The sequence below is a fragment of the Alligator sinensis genome, unplaced genomic scaffold (assembly GCF_000455745.1).
Source record: "Alligator sinensis unplaced genomic scaffold, ASM45574v1 scaffold545_1, whole genome shotgun sequence".
NCBI classification, from domain to species: domain Eukaryota; kingdom Metazoa; phylum Chordata; order Crocodylia; family Alligatoridae; genus Alligator; species Alligator sinensis.
Genome location: NW_005842209.1, coordinates 1,961,016 through 1,975,274, shown reverse-complemented (window position 1 = coordinate 1,975,274; position 14,259 = coordinate 1,961,016). Strand labels below are relative to the sequence as shown.

The 14,259-nt window shown below is 38.8% G+C and overlaps 1 protein-coding gene across 1 annotated transcript in view; it reads left to right on the top strand.

Moving 5' to 3' along the window:
• Positions 1–5,253: 5,253 nt before the first annotated feature.
• LOC102387697 (protein FAM172A) overlaps positions 5,254–14,259 on the top strand; it is a 194,306-nt gene continuing 185,300 nt past the window's right edge. The window contains exons 1-2 of the mRNA XM_006026799.3: positions 5,254–5,265; positions 6,588–6,707. Of these exons, the coding sequence (XP_006026861.1) occupies positions 5,254–5,265; positions 6,588–6,707 (132 nt within the window). The remainder of the gene's footprint in view (positions 5,266–6,587; positions 6,708–14,259) is intronic.

Here is a 14,259-nt window from a genome sequence, read left to right as displayed (position 1 = left end):
AAGCAGCATCTTACTTCTGCTTGGAACAGAAGATTGGTGGTAGCATTTTATCAAAAAAACAATATTTCATGTTAACAGGAAAATGCAAGATAATATTAGTAACTGCATTTTCATTATGTAAGTTCTGTAGGACTTCTAGGAAAAAAGTCAGATACCACATCAAAACTGGGCAAAAACAGTAGCAAAGACCAGGCTGGGATGTAATATGTATTGTATGGCAGCTCAGAGGATGAGATTTTCTCTGTTGTTCTGGTTCCTTTCCCATTCCAGTGGGGTGCAAGGGGTTTAGATCCTTGCCATGATTGGCAAGATGAGAATAACCTCAGCATGAGGACGTTCTTAACATGCATGAAGCCAGCATGAACAGCTTCTGTGCCCCAGCATGAGGAAAGTGAGGGGGTGGATGGGTGTAAAGCAGGCATGGCAAAAACATAGCTGCACTCCATTTATTCTCAGACAGTTGATGGTCCCTTTGAGACTGGTATAGGTTAGAGCAGCCCCAGAATTTTGTAACCTGTGCCAGGGCCTGAGCCAAGACCAAGCTGATCAGAGGATCACAGAGCCATAACCTGTTTCTTGACCCCCCACCTCCAGTCTGCTACATCAAGCATCTCTCAGCTGCAGCAGAGGATCTGGTCCAGGGATTTTAAATTGCTTTGTCTACTAGAAACATTAATTTATTAATCATTTCCATATCATTTTTATAAAATGAACCGTTAAACTATCTGATTAAACTTCTGCTATTATGATGAAAAGCTTCATATTAACAATTTTTGTCCATTCTGAAGGCAATAACAATTTGCTTTGGAAAGCTAAGGCATGTTTTCATACATAGCTAATTGATAATATTTAAAAGATAGGTACCACAAAAACAAAAGCTCTTTGCTTCATAATTAGCAATGGAAATCTATTCTTAACACAGTACGTGAGTGCTCATTTATAGATTAGCAAATAAAATTTAATGCTATTTCTGTTTGGAAACACCTGGTGATCCCTTTATTGCTGAAAAGGAACTAGTCAATGTGGCAAAAACATGTTTTCTGAGAATTCTATGTACCTGTTTTTAACCTAACCAGGACCAAAGATGGGGATAATTGTATTCCATATCGCCTCTATAAGTCAGGAATAAAATGCCCTTATTTTTAGCTACATGCTGAAAATGTGCACTTCCTGTAAGACACTGTATAAACTAAAATGGAAAAGCAATGTATATGAACTGATCTAAAGTACTATACTTCTATTGCACAATGTAAAACTCTTTTACTTCCAAGGTAATCTTCTATCATGTTTGATGCCCACAAGTATGACACGCATTCAATATCTGATAGGCTGGATAGACTTAGTAATCACTGGGTGCATCTACACAACGTATTTTACAAGGTATTTTACTGTGCAGCAGACTAATTTGCTGTGCAGTAAAGCACCACCATCTACATGTGCGTGGCAATTAAGGTGCAGTAGACTAATTTACTGCACTGCTGGATAATCCTGTCAGATACAAGTGATATCTGGCAACACAGTAAATTACTGCACTTAAACACATGTATAGACAGTGATATCAGGATTAATTTACTCTGGCTTAAATTGAGCCAACGTATATTCAGTGGCGTTAATTGCATATGTAGATCCACCCGCTGGGTGCATCTACACAAGACATTTACTGTGCAGTTGCCAAATTAATTGCACAGTTAACATCGCAGCAGCTATACATGTGCCCCTATTAGAGCACATAAAACTAATAAACTCTGCAGCAGGCTAGTACTTGTAAGTACTAGTATAGGGTAGTAAATACAAGTACTACCTGTGCGGGCCGCCTCCCGATCCCGTCCATGTCGCCATGTGCGAGCCGGGAGCGATATGCGGACCCGTCTTTGCGCATGTGGGCTGTGGCCAGCAGCCCGGGCACACGGGGTCAGAAGGGACCGTGCGGCAGCAAGGCACACACGGGCTAGAATTAGTCACAGAGGCGTAGTGGTTGATTTAAAGATTGTTTACTTACACCAAAGATGGTCGCGGTGCAGGCAGGAAAACTTGCTTGAGTTACAGTTGCAGATAGAAAAGATAAGAGGCGGACTAGACTCACACGAAGTTTGCTAGGCTCCGTGGGTCCTTGTGCGCGCAGGGAAGAGGGATACGTCGAGGATTGCGCTCGGCAACGGGGAGAGGCTAGAGACTGATCAGACCTCTGTTGCCTGCTTTAAATGCGCTGGGTCCAATAGGCTCCGCAGCGCTTAGAGATCTTCACAAGACGTGAAGTCTCCTCCTCCTGGTGTTCATGGAGTCCTCCAACTTGGGCGGAAACCACTCAAGCTTTTTATACGGCTAGCAAGCCAATCACTAGCCGCCACGTGTGAATAATTTCACGCAAGCCAATAATGGGGCTCGAATTAGCAGACAGATGGCGGGAACTCTTTGCAACGAGCATCTCTGTGCTGCAACAAAGAAATGCACCCTGCAAAGAAAGCTACTGGTGGCGGGAATTCTTTTGCACCGGGGTTCTCTTTTGCAGCAGAAAACTCCACCATGCAAAGAAGCTGTAATTTAGCGGGAACAATTTAGCAGTGCCGAAGCACACACAAACAAAAATCACACCCTTTGGGTTGTGACACTACCCTGCTCCAAAGTTTTTTTTTTGAGCATCAGCATATGTGTAGACACCGACCTGGCTGGCTGGGGCACAAGGGTGCTTCAGTGTGGGGGCTGCCTGCTGGCAAGTTCTGTGCTGAATCACCCTCGTGCCCCAGTCAACCCCTACACAGCACACTGAGCTGTATCAGAGCAGCCCCAGGCTGGCAGGATGACCCCCTCAGGTACCCTGGCAGCCAGGGCTGCTACAACCCAGCTCAGTGTGCTGCAATCCAGGTGCATGGGCAGATGCATGCCCGGCAGTGATAAACTCCAGAGCTTATTGCTGCATGTTAATAGGCACGTGTAGACATGCCCACTGACAGCATATAAGGTCTACTCTTTCTGTTTTCTGCTAGAAAAAGGATGAAAATTAAGATAGCCATTAAGATACATATCTAAGTGTTGCTGCTTATTTATGAATTAAGTAGCATATTAAACCTTATATAAAAGTTCTTTAAAAATTAATGACCTATGTAAGATTTCCATAGTAGCAGTGTGTTATAAACTGTATCAGATATTTTAGTCTCGGGCAGATCCTCCATCGCCCACCTAGCAAAGTTGTTAGGGGCTCTGCCAGGTTAAAGCTTCCTGATCCTCAACCATTCAACCCAAACCTAAGTAAAAATGCAGAGGAGCAGCTGTAACTTCTGTTATTGGCATGATGTCACCCCATACTCTTAAACCAGTGAAGATCGTGGCTGGTGAGGCTCCCCATTGCCATGTCCCTTACCTTTTACCAGCAAGGCATAGAAGGCGCTGATCAGAATCGTTGCAGTAAGCAGCTATCCTACACCAGGCAGTACAGTGTCCCTTCAAGTCCCTTTGTATGGCATAATCTGACCCTCAGACTTTTAAACTGCAACAGTTTTATACTTTATAGTTTATGACTGGGAATGTTGTATTGTTGTGACTTCTAAATTCCAACTGGTAACTCCGAGACAAGAAAAGTTAAAAACACACACAAATCCTTCCCTCTTTCTAAGCATGACTCAAATAATTTAGTCAAACAAGCATGAGTCTACAACATCTTTATTGAGTCTTGCTATAATTTGTAAGAAATAGGCTAAACTCAATATAAAATGCACAAAAGATCTTATAAGGCAGAAGATAAGAAAAATCTGCTGCAGTAAAGTCACCAGAGACAAATTTAATTTAAAATCTACATGAAGCAACTTACAAGTTGAATGTCAGGGTAAAAAGAAAAAAATACATTTTTAGTAATAATACATTGGAGACAAACCTTTCAAAGATGGATGCCTCAGGATAGGCACCTATAAAAACATATTTAGGACCGTGAATAAATTATTGATTTTCACAGTGCTAAAACCCCACACTGTTATCAATTTCAGCACATCTAAAAATCAAGCCATTTATTTAAGCATAGAATTATGGGATTTAGATCTATAAATTCAGGCATGCTATTTGGAAAATTTTGGCCTCTGCTTCTATAACATCCTTCCACCTAATGGTCTTAAAACAGTCGAAAAGTGAAACTAAATTAAGCCTCATGACTATCTTACAAAGCAAGTGATATAACTTTTAATTCCCTTCTTTTGTGGTCATATGGAAAATTATGGAAAGTATGACCAAGAGGTTTCCACTTTATTAAAATAATTTAACAAGATGGCATGTAAGTGCAACATAGTCTAACAGTAGTGAAAGGAAGGGGAGCAACAGCTTCCTTGAACTGTTACCTTCCATATCAAAACTATAGTACCCAGCATCATAATTTATTCAAGGCCGGACAAATCCAGTTAATCCCCAAGCTGTAATGGAACCAGCATAATTCCAAATCCTAAAGAGATCTGCTGTTTTCTGCAGACTGGAGTTCCTCCTAGGGTGTTCCAAATTGGAAGGCAGGGCAGATGCCGCTCTCCCCCCACCCCGCCCTCCCACCAGCCAGAGCAGAGCCAAGTGGAGCCCAGAGAAGGTGGGGGCATATGCAGGCTGCCCACTGCAAGCTTGGGGCTCCCTGCCCTGTTGTCCTACCCCTGGGAGCCTTGCTCCTGCCCACCTGGCAGCAACAAGGGGCACAACTATGAGTCATTGCTGCCAGGCAGGCAGGGGGCAATAATAATCTAGTTTACTAGAATGCAGGTTTTGCTTTAATTGCTGAGAGCTATCTGGACTGCCACTAGATCTCTGAATCCTTTGGAAACTTCCTGCTGCTGTTCTAGTCCTTGGGAAAGCCCTCAGGTGGTGTGCTTTTTCCCTAATGATATACAGAATAATAAACATGAGATGCACCAAGACTGAGCTCACAGTTTTTAATTAGAAACAACTGATATCTTTCTCATTTTGTCAGTGCTCTAAACCAAAACTGCACACTTTCTAAATTGCTTTTACAAGAAAGAGTGCTATTATTAATTAGAAACAAACTCCAAATTTCTTTCACAGTAATTGATTAAAGAAAGCTTCTCTGTGGGAAAATGTTATTTTCCTACAACATAGACCTTCTGTATAGTGATCCCAAATAAAAGATGCATCCCTTAATATACTCTGTCCCATAGTTCCCTGTTCCCCCCCCCTTTAAATCTCTAGAGAAAAAAAGTATTCATTTGCAAATCTCAGCTTTTGTAACTGAATCAAAAAGCATTTCCCTCTGTCTTCACTAGGGCCCCAATCATGTCTTCAGAGGTATGTTGGTGGTTACTTGCATCTCTGTTGTGATCAAATTGAAATGCCAGGGTCAAAAGGCAAAAAATTATCCCATCCCTCACTTTAAGAGATTATACAGTAGTCATTATGTAATAGGTTAAAATTTATTGTGCTACTTAGAGTTAACCAATCAGTAGTAGAGTTTGCTCTGTTGCAAGTTTGATAAATATTTCTGAATCTTTTCTACTTCAGGGGAAATTAAATAAAAATGTGCTTAAATGCTTTAAGAATCACAGTTCCAGGTTGCAGAGTGACCTAGGACCAGATCCCAAGAAATATTTGGGCATACGATACTTATTTTGGGTGCTAAGAACCTCATTGGAAGTTAGGTGCCTAGATATTTTTTGCAGAGCTAGGCTTTAGGAACATATGAGCCTAAATCCCAAAAGTTAGGAATACCTAACTTACCTCAGCTTTTTGAAAATTGTTTACAGTTGAATTATAATTTATATCATTAGAATCTTGTGGCTTTTGTTTGCCCTCACTAGTATTTATTCATGATTTTTATATAGGTTACTTAAAATTTTCCTGGTTGAAATATTATCTTTATTACATAAATTCTTATGGGGCCTAAAAAGTGAGATACAGTTTAAGTCGCATAGAAAATGAATGAGTAGAAATGGCAATGTAAAACTCAGATATTCTGATTCCAAGTCCTGTTCTTTAACGAGCTAAAAACTTGACCTACCAAAACTCTCACTCCAACACAAGTAGTACTTGACACTGGTTAAGAGATGCCCTTTCTACATTGCATTTTAACTTTATAGTTGCAAAATAGTATAAAATAAGTAGGGTTTAAAAGTTCAATTTAGAAATGCCACCAAGATTTTAACTTTTGAGTCATATTGGTGCTAACCCATATTTTATGCAGCTAGATATGAAAAAGTATAGCAAAAAGGGAAAATATACCAAAATTGAGTTTGAGCTTTTATTATATTATTGTTATTATTAATTGTATCCGATTTAATATTAACTTAAGCATGTTACTGTGCACATACTTCACATAAGAAATGTCAGAAGTTTGAATCATACAATTTGTTTGAATAATATTACAGAATTGCTGTTATGGTGTTTAGATTTCTATAAATGCACATTTTTGTGTGTATTTAAAAAATGGTTTTTCAGTTTTAAAATACTCTGTCTTTTTCATAGACAAATGAATATATTTATACTTGATACTGAGTAAATTTATTTGTGTTTACCTTTAACAGAACATTTTTTTTTTAATTGGATTGTATTACTGTAAATTGAGCTGTTAATTTTCAATAGGTTATAGTGAATAATATCATTTCTCTATGTAGGATAATGGCTCTCCTGAGGAACATGCAATTTATGTGTGGGACCACTTTATTGCTCAGTCAGCATCTGAGAACACATTTTTTGTTGCTCACAGTTATGGTGGACTTGCATTCGTAGAGTTGGTAAGTTTTGACTTCTGCATTGTCTTGTATCCTAAGGGTTTTTTAAGGAAGAACACCTTAGAGCACTTGGTAGCTTTTGACATAGCATAATTGAATCTAAATAAAAAAACAGTCTATTTTGTCTTCATTATTTGTTGAATTAGAAGGCAGTCGCATATAGCCCATTGCTCCCCACACCCCTTATCTACAGAAGCTAGGAAAGGCAAAGTAAATTATATTGATTTCAGCTTTAGATCAGTCCCAGTGTGAAAGAATTCCAAGAAGTGGTACGGTAAGGCTTCTGTGCAGATAGTTCTGTGCCTGTGTGAAGACTGAAGGTCTTGATGGCCAGGCTTTCCTGGAAAGCAAGGTAGTCCATTATGTTTCATGGAAGCAATGAGAGAAAACTAAGCTATGCCTAAATTCACATAATTGTCACAATACCGCATAGTTTATTCCTCCACAGAAGAGTATGGGCTCCACAGTTATGCTTCCTGATTTTATTTGCAAGATATTAAAGTATTCAAGTGTTTGATTTAAAAAATAATTTATAAAAAACCTTTAAAATGGTTTCTTGTGAGAACTGAAGATTAGTAGGAGACCTAAAACACTCCGTTTATAAACACTGGTTTCTTGCTGGGATTTTTTTGTACATGTTTTATCTAGGAAACAGTAGTTTAGTCCTAAAACAATCTTATGATACCAGCATTGCCTGATTTGGCAGCTCATTGATTAAGAAAACACACACATGTGTTTCACTACATATGTGAATAGTCTGATTGGTCCACTGCAGTTACTTATATGTGTAAAATTCGTCATCTAACTGCAGGACTGGGACCAAAATGATCAAGAGATTTTACAACTTGATTCAAAGCATTACAACTACAGTAGTCATATGTTGAGTGTCTTTGATTTTGTTTTTAAAGTTTTAACTATTGTTCTGCTCTGGGATAAGATAGATGCCTGATAGATGTTTGAGCACTTCTCAGCAACAAGAAAGCAGGAGCAGCAAGGCTTGCTCGATTTCACGAGTTTTTGTTGATTCCTTTGTTAGTTTTCCCTGTTGCAGAAATTAAGACTATTTGGGTTCTCTCATTGTTTCCTCCAGTCTTATTGTTTAAAAGCACATTATATGCACAAGTGTTGAAACCTGAGAATGGTTTAACTAATCTAATCACGCAATTGTTTTACTAACTGGTCAACAAATTGTACAATTTGACTTTCATTCCTCCAAAATTAAATGATCAAAACACCAAGTTTTGTCATTGTAAATGATACTTTGTATAACACAATGTCATTATTAATGTCAAGTTACAAATGCTCCTGCATAAATGTCTAGCTTTTGTTCTGTGTATCCAGTATGGCATAAAATAACTGTTTCTTTTTCTCCCTTTTGTAAGCTGTGAAGTTTCAATTACTCAGACTGTTAGATTGTTCTAGTGTGCGTTATCTTTTGAAACGGAAGTATCTGCAGTTTTCATGAGGTTCATGAGGTTTTGTAAAGTATTATTGTTTGATAGCACATACCAGACACATGCACATATATTACATGAACGTATTTTACGTTCATTTCTAAATGTAAGACAGAAGGAAATGCTTCAGTGTTCAGTGCTTCAATGTTTGAGACGTTTGGTCATTTTTCATAAACAAAGTACCTATTTGAAGGTGGTTTGAAACTTTAGTGAGTAAAGTTCTTTCCATCGCATTTTTTGTCAGGAGCTTGAGATGGCATGGGTAACAGATGACCAGTGTGTTGTTCCCATTTTGCCTGTTTCTCTCGTCACACTGGTGGATATTTCTCCACTTTTGTTCTACTTTAATATGAAGCACACAGATGTTTCAGAACAAGACTTGACTTCTGACCTTGGGGCTTCTGGGGTCAGGGTGCTCAGGGCCTGTGAAATTATCACAAGCTGAGCTAAAGTTTTTCTCCATCACAGGAAGTAACCAGTAAGTAAGAAGTTAAAAAGGAGCTTTGTCAGAGAGACAAGATGGTCTCAGTAAGGGTCAGCTTCTGTAGTCTGCCATCTCTGCAGGAGGTGCATGCATGGGAGGAAGAATATAATATATAATCACTGGCACATCACATATCTGTTATGCAAAACTAGGCATGAAAAGTATATTTAATGTAATAGGCCTTATTTTAAAAATCATAGGGAATTAACACTTATTTTTGCATATACCGTTAAAGATAAATTTGATACCAGCTTGACCACTGTCATAACCAATTAGTAAAACCAAGTTTAGATTGAGATTGCACCAAAACATAATTAAAACAAATACCGATCAACAGTGTTTATGATTCTACTGTCATCATCATCATTTGTCATGTTTGATTAATATTTTAAGTAAATGAAGTACGTTGTGGAATGTTATTATCTTAAAGTGAATACATTCTCTTTTACACATGCATGTACACATATGTGCACGCACACACGCACACAGATTGGGCTGTTGGGCTTAAGGGAACTTCATGAGTTCTTAAAGAGTATTAGAGCAACTGCACCTCCTTCACACTTGCCATGCAAGTATTTTGAGTCAGCAGATTCACATAAATGTAGATACAGCAGTTCTGGAGTCCTTGTGTGCAGCTGCTCATCCTATATCCATATGAAGCATATATCTTTATTTGGAGTGTAGTGACTTCCTGTAACCCTCTGTTTTAATTTGTAACCACAGAAGGTGAAATAAACAGTAGAATTTGAAGTGGATCGTCTTTTATATTGTATGTGCATATGTGAAGCTGCTGAATCTGTTCTAATTGTTCACAATTATTGTGGACCAAAGATCTTTAGGCTTTTACTTTTTCCTTGTAGAGATCTTGAAAAACAACTGCCAGACACTCCCTTAATGGTGCCTAACCATGGTTTGATTGTGGCATTTAGTAATAATCTATCATGATAGCAATGCAGAGCTGTTTTTTTTCTCCAGGAAAAGTGTTAGAAGGAACTTAGCCTTATAATGGCAGGATACCTTCTGGAACTCCCTAGTTTGTATCCCTTTGAGGGTTTAGCATGCCCTTGTACAACCAAGTAGCTCTGTTCTGCCAGCTATTCACCCAGTCCATAGCATGGTGGGGAGCTTCCTTTGAAAGCACTTTGGTAGCAGTCTCTGCTCTTCCCTGGAGCGTAGGAGAATCATTATGGCTATCCCTCATGAAGTCTGGAGCATCCAAAAGACCTCAGGACCTTATTCAGTCTCCTCTAATCTGTGTCTGTACAAGGTTAGCCAAAATATAGCCCTCAGTTTTGATTTTTGACTCAGCCAGCCAGCAAAGCAAAATATCCAGCCATCATTGGCAAGATACTTATTAATCGAACGAATTAGACTGCCTACACATTAAAAAAATGCTTGCTAAGTATGATATTTTTATTAGTGTGCCCCCTTTTTGGATCTGCATGCATATGGGCGTGACCATGGTTGTAAGACATTATGGAGAGCAGGGGAGTGTGCAGATCATGCTTGAATGCACAGAAACTGTTATCCTGTTACTGAAGTGTAGGCACACAATTTCTGTACCTTACTGGGTCAGAGATTACAAGAGAAATAATTGAAAGTGTTTTAACATGTGTGGGAAGTAAAGTTTCACCAATAAATGCAATTAGTTATATTGTTTATAGCTTGAATTACAAATAGTAATCATAAGACTATTGCTAAAATGTACTTTAACATTTACTAATTAAAACTTTGCGTAATTGTAGTTTGAAATTAAATGTGCAGCTAATAATGTTTAAAGTAAATTACTTTTTAAATACTTGGCACTAAAAGTAGTTGTAGGTCATCACGTTCTGCTAATTACTGATTTTGAAAACTCAAAACATGATTCATGAACTTATCTCAGCTTCTTATTTTTTGTTATCCCTCTTACAGTATAGTATAGTTGGAGATACATTTCTAGAAGCAGTTCACTGTACCCACATGTGAATTGTGGAATTTGTACAGCATCCTACCTTATAATCATTTAATTTGAGAGACAGTGTTAGTTTTCAAGTTGATGGAATCCCTTTATATTAAGCTGACCAAAATAAGTTTCTAATACAACCCCTCTCCAAGTCTGCCAGACACTTTCAGTGATTTTACAGTTATTGGTCTTTTTCTTTCCCCTAGTGCCTGTATATGAAAGACAAAAAAGGAGAAACTGTCTTATGCCCTAACACCGCAGCTGGATCCATGTGCTGGTGTGAATCCTTGAGGCCATGCATTGCAGACCTAGTTAGGAAACTGGCACCTAACTTTCTATCAGAGGAAACAAATTCAAAACAGATTCAGTAGGTCACGGGAATCACTTCATGAAAACAAATCCATTTCCATGCTTTTACCCACACCACAAGGCAAATACTTATTTCAGATGCATCAGAAGAATGTCACTACCTCACACTTCCAAAATCATAAATCAGAAAATGTCATTGACTTAAAAATTATTAGATTCTTTCAAAATGATGGTTATAGAATTCTTCTGTATTCGCCCTGTATTTGCCCTGTATTTGCCTTTGTACTTCACATTTTCAAGCTTATTGCCATTACCCTGAGGGATAGAAACTTACCTTTATTTAAATGGATCAATTAATGTAATTAATCTTCAGCTTTAAGAAAAAACTCCAGCTATCATGAGACTCATGATAAATTGTAAGAATTGGTATCACTGTCTCAAATTTGCAGTGTTCACTATTACAATTACTGTTGATCACAGAGCATGGGGAATTAAAATTTGGTCGAATTACATCAGCAAAGGAAGAGTAGATTTCATAGATTTCATGGACATTAGGGCTGGAAGGGACCTCGGAAGATCTTCAAGTCCAGCCCCCTGCCCCAGGGGCAGGAAGTCAGCAGGGGTCATCCCTGCAACGTAAACATCCAAATGTCTCTTGAAGGTGTTCAAAGTAGGTGCTTGAACCACGTCCAGCGGCAGTTTATTGCAGAGCTTGGGGGTTCGGACAGTAAAGAAGTTCTCCCTTATGTCCAGCCTGAAACAGTCATGGAGAAGTTTGTGACCGTTCAACCTTGTCAGATGAAGAACTACCAGCATCATTGCAGTCCTACCTAACCAAAGTTTTGAATATATGTAATGATATTTACATAGCATTATAGATAAGATCTATATATTATATGTTAACTATTGGAATCATTTTAAAGATTCATAGTCCAACATGGTAGAATGCTGAGTTGGTAAAACACATTACATGAATACAAATATTTGAATTGCTAACCATACCATAAGCTTTCATAACATAATTTTCACTAAAATTCTTTTTAGATTGAGGGTCAGGAAAAAATTACTATAGTTTCATTAAATTAAGTGGTATTTTGTTGAAATTAAAACATGCATTAGAAAGTAAGAATTTTATTTCAACCTTCCTGCTTCTGGATTTCCTATTCTCTTCCACAGTTTATCTTTCAAGGGAATGGAGACAGGTTCTGACTTTGGATATGTTTGTGCAGTATTAACCAGCTGGAATAAAATAAAGGCACTGAAAACATTTGGGTCAGATCCTCAGCTATTATAAATTACTCTAGCCCCATCAAAGTGACCTGCTTTCTTTCTTCAAATTAAAATAAATTTAAGGCCCTGATCTTGCAAGATCATCCATATATATGGTTGGTGTTTTTGTTCTCTGCTTGTACAGTACCTAGCACAGTAGAGTCTTGGTCTACATTGGCGATGTATAGGGGGTACATGCAGATGCACGTGCACCCCCTGAGATTGGTGGTGCACCCCCTGAGATTGGCCGACGATGACACTGCTGGCAGCAGCTGGCAGCGGTCACCGATCACCACTCGGCGCCACCACTCGGCGCTCGCCACTCCCTCTTCCCCCGCTGCTGACGCTGATGCAGCCACCTGCAAGCAGTCTCCACTCACTGCCAACGTGCCTGTGCCACCAACACTGCCACTGCCACCTGTGGGCAGTCGCCGTGCTCCCCCCACAAGCCTGCGGAGGCACAAGGCATTCATGTTTGTCTAGGGCTAGGGCTCCCAGTACTATAATAAATGTGATGGACATCTGTGTCCTTGCAAAGAACATTCACCTAAATAGATCTCTGGAAGGGCAAAGGGGTGCTTTTGAATCAACTAATTGCAGGTTGGGGCCTTTAGCAGTTGTGCTGTGAATTTGTGGTTATCATATCAGTGTAAATTAAGGAATACAGTATGGATGAGTGTAGGGAAGCTAGTGTTAGGGGACTTGGATTACCACTCTGCCTCTAACTTCTGTAACCTTGGACGGCTCATTTTTTCTCTCTGGACCTGTTTGGTCTCCCACTTTTTTTACATTCTTAATAAGATTGAAGCTCTTTGGGGCATGCACTGTCTTTCATCACAGGTTTGTTTACATGGAGTAACTCAGGAAAAATAATCCAAATTAATTTTTTAAGTGGATTAGTTAAAAAGCATTAAATCCCTGTAGGGACAGCCTTTTTAATAATTAAAATAGCCTTAATTTATTTTTTCTTCATTTATTTGTGCTTCATAGTGCTGCTTGGGGAATTATTAGTTCACCTGAAGAAGACAGAGATTAGTATAAAAATTGTAAGTGGGTAAGGAACGAACCAAAGGAGAGACGACAATAACAGGCTGTGTTGAAGGGAAAGTTACCAGGCTGGAGTCAGGTTACTAATGAATGAATGACCTCAAAGATTGGTCTTGGAAACAATCATTTAATATGTCCATTAATTTATTTGGTAAAAAGTGTGCCAGATAAACTGGCCAATGGCCAGTTGTGAAACCTTGTAAGTAGAGAGAAAGAGTAGACGATTCCGTAGATGACTGGCTCACTTTGAGGACTGGAGTAACAAAAATGGGGTGAAATTTAAGAGTATGAAATGCAGCTACAGCTCAGCTATATTAATAACAAAAATATCTGCTGCAAAATGAGAGTTCAGCAATTAGAAACAAGAGGAAGACCTGAGTGTATTAGTCAGTCAATTGATGACTGTAACTCAGCAATACATTGTGGCCATTAAGAAGTTAAATGTGATCCTACAATATACCAAGACAGCTATCTCCAGTAGAGATGAGAAATATTTGTGCCATTGTTCAAGACCCTGATGGGATCTTATTTGGCCACCCATGGCCAATGAATGCAGCAGGTATGAGTCAGGAGAGAGGTACTCAGATGACCAGAGGAGTGAAAAACATGTCTTAGTAGTAGAAACTAAAAAGATCTTGGCTTGTTCAGCTTAACAAAGTAAAGGTCTGGAGGAGATATGAATTCTCTCTATAAGCAGAGATTGATAGTTGTGTTCATCAGTCAAGCAGAAGGCAGGATGGGCATACACCTTGCAGGCTAACTGAATAAGATCTTAAGCTTTCTTAAGCAGTAGCTTACTTAATCAGATGCAATGAAAGGACTGCAGGAAGCAGAGCTTCTAAATAGAAAGCACCAGTTAGAATACAAAGGGTACAGAACAAGAAATCATCCACAGACTGGATTTGGTTAAGTATGGTCAAACTGAGACTACAGATCCTTATGCTATTACCTGGATTAATTTTTATAATCCCTATGTCCCTCAATGAGTTAACTCCTTTGTTTTTCTCTCTTCTACCCACTTTGCCTCACCCTCCTTTTTCCTCCCTC